The sequence below is a fragment of the Sceloporus occidentalis genome, unplaced genomic scaffold (genome assembly GCF_023333645.1).
Source record: "Sceloporus occidentalis isolate IW3139 unplaced genomic scaffold, rSceOcc1.0.p SCAF_190, whole genome shotgun sequence".
Lineage (NCBI taxonomy): Eukaryota > Metazoa > Chordata > Lepidosauria > Squamata > Phrynosomatidae > Sceloporus > Sceloporus occidentalis.
In genome coordinates, this window is record NW_028317170.1 from 975,886 (window position 1) to 981,885 (window position 6,000).

Here is a 6,000-nt window from a genome sequence, read left to right on the forward strand (position 1 = left end):
TAGGGACAACCCAGGGCTAACTGCCCCCCGTCGGGGATAACACAGCATACACATTGTAATCTGCCCCTGCTAGGGGTAACACCGCTAACAAAATCACTGCGGGGCATACAGCACATAGTTTGATTTGCCCCTGCTGAGGGGGTACTTCTGATAAATGACTCACTGAGATATACAATAGACAGTTTGGTTTGCCCCTGCTGGGGGCAACACTGATAACGGACTCACTGGTGGGGTAGATACAAAACGCAGCGTTATTTGCCCCTGCAGGGGGTAACACCACTCACAAAAGATTTGTAGAATAGTAAAAGTGCTGCAGTTACCATGGCAACCAGTGGACTGCTGCTGCTGAGTGCTGCACTTTTACCACTTTGCGCCAGAATTCCTCTTTATACGCAACTCCTATAACTCACAGGCGGGGGCATTTCTCTTTGTATATTTTTTTGAACTCTGGAAGGCCCCTGGCTGTTATTTACGTTTCTGAAACGATATAAATAAGTGCAGTTTCCGGTATTTCAGATTGGGTTTATTTCTTTTACAGCGTTACACGCAAAGCGTTTATTCAACTCTTCAGCCGGGTCATGTGATTCATAAACTGATGCGGGATTGGATACTGGTGGCTCTGTTGCAACTTTTTAATGTCATTAGGAGAGTTTTTAGTCGAAAGATTTTTTTTTGTTTTTCCCCAGATAAAGATGGCGTCAGTGAACAGGTTAATGCGCGCCATCCGCGTGTTTGAGTTCGGAAAGCCCGAGGTCCTTAAGCTGCGCCCAGACGTCCCCGTGCCCAGCCCCGGAGAGACGCAGGTAATAAATATTTAACAAACCTGTTGATTTAATGTTAATGGTTCACAGGACTGTTTGCTCCAGTATTTGGACTCTTGGCAAGGATATAACCGGTGTTAAAGGTCCCTTCGGTTATCCCATGACATGCGCGACATTACGAGCCGCGTTATGGAATTTTGATTAATCCTTGTGCCTTTCACAAACCAGCTTATAACATATGCAAATGATGTGGCCAAAAAGCTCTCTTCCCTTCTCCCAACTCTCCCCTTCCTCTCTCTCTCTCTCCTCTCCCTCCCTTCTCTCCTCTCCCTCTCTCTCGTTCCCCCTCCTCTCCCTCTCTCTCGTTCCCCCTCCTCTCCCTCTCTCTCGTTCCCCCTCCTCTCCCTCTCTCTCGTTCCCCCTCCTCTCCCTCTCTCTCGTTCCCCCTCCTCTCCCTCGTTTCCTCTCTCTCCCCTCTCTCTCTCACCCCCCCTCTCTCTTCCCAAAAACTAAAACTACTTTTGTGAAACTTGCATCATTTCATTTGTGAAAACATCCTTTAAGTCGCTGATGATGCTGTAACTTTTCTGCTGTCTATTAAAGGTGTTAATCCGCGTTCACGCTTGTGGGATAAATCCCGTAGAGACGTATATCCGAGCCGGAGCGTACGCTCGAATTCCGTCTTTGCCGTACACGCCGGGATCGGATGTATCAGGAGTTATCGAGCAAGTGGGGAAGAACGTGACATCGTTTAAGGTCAAATACCAACTATCGCCTGTGTTTGTTCATTAATTAAACCTATTTTTGTTTATTCTGCTGCCAAAATAACCCAAATAAATAATTTATTGTAGTTATTTATTAAATAGTTATCAGTGTAAATGAGATAATCTGTTGCGTCTGTTCCTCGTAGTAATATCTACTTAAGTATTATTTTTGTTTTAATATAAATGGCTGTATATAAAATGTAATGTGTTATTTATATGTCATTAATTGTCATTTCATTAATGCAGCATTTTAAACACGCTCCTAGTTTTGTTGGAAATAATTCTTTGGCAGATCTGCTAAGTAACTTACTAGAGAGCACTGTTGATTTTTTTGCTCTAAGTGGAACAGCGGCTTTAATTTGCAGTTAGAGCCACGTTGTAGTTCAATCATAATAAATAAATAGAGCATTGGTTCCTAGTTTTCGATTTTTTATTTTTTTTTTAATTATCAGAACGGAGACCGCGTTTTCACCACCGGCACCATCACAGGGGGCTACGCGGAGTATGCGCTCGCTTCGGAGGACACCGTCTACCATCTACCCGACCAACTGAGCTTCAAGCAGGGGGCCGCCATTTCTGTCCCGTACTTCACTGCGTATCGGGCGCTTTTTCAAAAGTAAATCAAAATATATATTTTTTTCCTGTTTATGTTTCGTTCTGTACTTTGTCTTATATATATATATATATTTCTGGCAACTAAACAAATACCTTATTTGCTCAATTATAAGACTATTTTTTAGGTTTTTTTTTTTTACAGAAAAAAACAACCTCTGTCTTTGGTTCAGACCTAAGATCCTTGCCACCAATCCACCAAATCGGCACTATATATATATATATATATATATATATATATATATATATATGTGTATGTATGTGTGTGTGTTTGTATGTCTGTGTATATATATATATACGCTCACTATAGCCCACGGATTCGTTAAATGCACATTTGCAATTGGCACTGCAAGCCAATATGTGGACGCGGGACACGTGACTTACATGGCCCACGCGTGACCCGGCCATGAAGTAAATGCTGCATAATGCAGCTCGATCTCCTGCAGTCCTACCCATCAGTCTTGCTGCGAGCCGTGGAGAGATACCGATTCAAAAAGACTGCGTATCCCATGACTCTCAGGCTGCTGACTGATGGGCAGGTGACTCCACTCTACATAAACGTTTTTCCCTATAGGGTCTTACGTTCAGGCCTTTTCTTTTTTTTTTTTTGTTTCAATAAGATCCAAAGTTTGGGGGATCGTCTTATAATCGAGTAAATACGGTAATCTGATCGATGACCCTGTTCTAACGGGTGAAATCTATACAGCGAGGTCATATATAAGGAAGGAAGGATTCTATACGCAGTTTAAAGAATATATGGGGGTTTTTTGGGTGGTGCTGTCCCTTTAAGTAAATCAGCGCAGTTTCTGGTTACTAACGTAGACTTTATCACTTTTTGCCTCGATGTCTTTGCTCATAAATATTCTGTTCCAATCGAATTTTCAGGGTTTGTATTTTGTATGTTTTTTTGTTTTTTTTTGGTTTCAGAGCCCACGGAAAACCCGGTGAGGTGGTCCTCATCCACGGGGCCAGTGGTGGCGTAAGTACTAAATCTAGTTTAGGTATACATGTGATTGGGGAGTGCTGGCACCTTTTGGCCCTGGCAGCAAGTACAGCCATGTGTCTCCTGCCCCACTCCCTACACACACTCACACTCTCACTCACTCCATCTGGTGCATTCTAGTTACATACATACCTTGTCTTGCAGATTGTTGGGGGGGCGAGGGTAGAGACAAATTGGGGAATTCTCTTGAAGGGCATATGATGACTTTAGTGTCCCTTTAACTCCCGGTCTTGCTGTAACTCTCTGGCTCTAGGTAGGGATCGCTGCCTGCCAGATCGCACGCGCGTACGGCTTCCAAGTCTTCGGCACGGCCGGGACCCCCGAGGGGCTGGATCTGGTCCTGAAAAATGGAGCCCACAAAGCGTTCAACCACAGAGAGAAGGATTATATCGACAAGATTCAGGTAATAATCCGCTCGGCAAATGCAGGAGACCCCCCCCCAGCCTGTGATGTGGAAATGAATCCTCTTTACTGATAGTTCATAGTTTTCAGTAATTTATCTTTTTTATCTTTTACGTCTCTCAAGTTGATCTTAACATTGCCGTCGTTACCATGAAAAGGAAAAGTCCCGGGAACTAAATTACTAAACGTTAGAACGGCGTAAACCCACTCTACTCCAATTCACTTTTTTCTAAGGATTGACTAAATCCAAAGGATTCCGCGGATTAATTTCTGCAAAACTTCTTCAAGGGATAGTATAATGCAGGCTCCCCCAAATCACATCAGCGGGGGGGGGCAAATAAATATGGAGGGGGGCTACTGAGTCCCTGCACTCATTTTTAAAGGGCCCTCTTAGCTGTCATATGCATTGAAGTGTCCAGCGTGTCCCAACGCATGCCGCCTCGTATAAGTTGCACGTTTACTTTTCTTTAACAAAAGCATAACTTTTCTGCAATTAACCCATTTTCTTTTTTTTTTTTTTAACGCAATCATTTCGTTTCTTAATTAGGAAGCGACGGGCGGAGGGGGAATCAACGTCGTATTGGAAATGCTATCTAATGTCAACCTCAGCAACGATTTGAAGCTCCTGACGGCGGGTGGCCGGGTCGTCGTAAGTGCTTTTTTCCGCCTCCGTGTTAGATTATTACGCGTTCCCGCGCAGGAACATTATGCAAAATGCCTTCTTTTGTTCCAGATTGTCGGCTGCCGGGGCCCAATCGAGATAAATCCCCGGGACACCATGGCCAAAGAGTCCAGCATCATCGGGGTTTCACTGTTCAGCGCAACGAAGGTAATCGAACTCTGCGCTTTGTTAAACGGGTCAAAATTATTAAATTCAAAGCATAGAGCAATTCCTGCGGAAACCACACACTTGATATTTTTGTATACGTTATTTAAACAATATTAACAATTGCATTATATGCATTCTCCAAATAACACTACAGTTTTGTACCTACGGGGCAGTGAAACAGCAAGGCACGAGGGGTAAAAATACAAAATAAACTGCCCCAGTATAGGACATAATGCATGATGACATCTGATTTCAAAGAAGAGGTTTTATTATGATTAATGATATTTTTATCAATATTATTTTTTTATTATTGTTATTCTCATTATTTACGATTAATACTTTAAAACCTATTGCATGTCCCCCCTTATTTTAACGTCTTCATGTATTGCCTATCGTAGGAGGAGAAGGCAGAGAGCTCGGCGGCCCTCTTTGCGGGGATGGAAGCCGGCTGGCTAAGACCTCTGACCGGTCCCGAATATCCCTTGGAGAAAGCTGCGCAAGCTCACGTGGACATCATACAGACAGGCGGCGCCACCGGCAAGATGGTTTTTGTGATCTGAGCACGTTAACGCGATGCTGACGTCTGATAATCAACACCTTTATTCATATCCGTGTATAATTAGGTGACATCGGAAAATGTCATTTACGTAGATTACTAGTTTTGTCAATTACAGGAGTATTTGGAATAGCCTGTTTTTGTTTTTTGAATTTACACAAAAATCTTGTCTGGGGGAATCTGTAATTGAAGAAAGTCTTAATTTACTGAGAGGGTGGTAGATAAGTGGAACAGCCCCCAGCAGAGGTGGTAGAGGGTAATGCAGTGAGGGGATTAAACATGCATGCGATAGACATACGGCTCCTGAATCTAAGACGAGACCAACGACTGATTAAGGTTTGAGTCTTTACAGCAGGAGAAACGGGCGACTAGACGGGGGCCGGATGGGGCCGGTGATGGCAGCCCTGACTCCCCAGTGGCAGATAAAAGCACCGGTCAGTGGCTCTTAAATCTAGCTGCGAGGCACGTAAGAAATGCCCGTACGATTCTAACCCCGCGGCGTCTGGCTACCTTTTCCCGTGGAATTGCTCTGTGTTTCTTTATATTCTAGGCTCAGCTCTACCCACAAAAAGAGGCTGATGGGGGGGGGGTTAATATATTTCTGTTAAAAGAACTCTTACCGCCAAACTAATCCAATAATAGAAAAATAACTATTTACTTTTTAAAGCAGAATGTGGGAAATCTCTGATATTCCAGCATAAGATTAAAATAATAATGAAAATAATAATAATTATCCCCCCCCCCCCCGCAGTCCACTTCTCATCAATCTAAATCTATTTAAATTTTTCGATCCTAAATTGTATATTTACGATAAATTTTAATTTATTTATTTATACAATTTGGAAAAATCTATGGTTTTCTGAGGCTCTTTTGCCCCCCCCCCCCCGTTTCTTAATCTCCTATTTCATTTATTAGACAGAAAAAATATATTCGGTAACGATGGAAACGTCTTCTCTATTAATACGAGGGACGTGGCTGTGGCTGGGCTTCGTAGGCTGTGGCTGAGCTTCGTAGGAGTTCTGGTTCCACAACAGTTAGAAAATGGTTAGAGTTTATCTAAGTAAAAAATATTT

The 6,000-nt window shown here is 43.0% G+C and overlaps 1 protein-coding gene across 2 annotated transcripts; it reads left to right on the forward strand.

Annotated features, from left to right (window-relative positions):
* The first annotated feature begins 692 nt into the window (after positions 1–692).
* Positions 693–4,931, forward strand: LOC149278409 (zeta-crystallin-like). Of its 2 annotated transcripts, XM_089502006.1 has the most exons (8): positions 693–803; positions 1,365–1,517; positions 1,978–2,141; positions 3,065–3,116; positions 3,394–3,543; positions 4,090–4,191; positions 4,276–4,371; positions 4,770–4,931. In XM_089502006.1, exons 1-8 carry the CDS (start codon positions 693–695, stop codon positions 4,929–4,931), a joined length of 990 nt encoding a protein of 329 aa, XP_089358132.1. The 2 variants fall into 2 exon arrangements, with proteins under 2 accessions (XP_089358132.1, XP_089358133.1); XM_089502007.1 differs by lacking the exon at positions 4,090–4,191.
* Positions 4,932–6,000: the final 1,069 nt, after the last annotated feature.

Bases quoted from the DNA above. Each gene is read 5' to 3' on its own strand.
- LOC149278409 (XM_089502006.1), top strand. From the start codon at position 693: ATGGCGTCAGTGAACAGGTTAATGCGCGCCATCCGCGTGTTTGAGTTC. The intron at 804-1,364 runs GTAATAAATATT...TGTCTATTAAAG, and splicing joins CCAGCCCCGGAGAGACGCAG to GTGTTAATCCGCGTTCACGC. The intron at 3,544-4,089 runs GTAATAATCCGC...TTTCTTAATTAG, and splicing joins ATTATATCGACAAGATTCAG to GAAGCGACGGGCGGAGGGGG.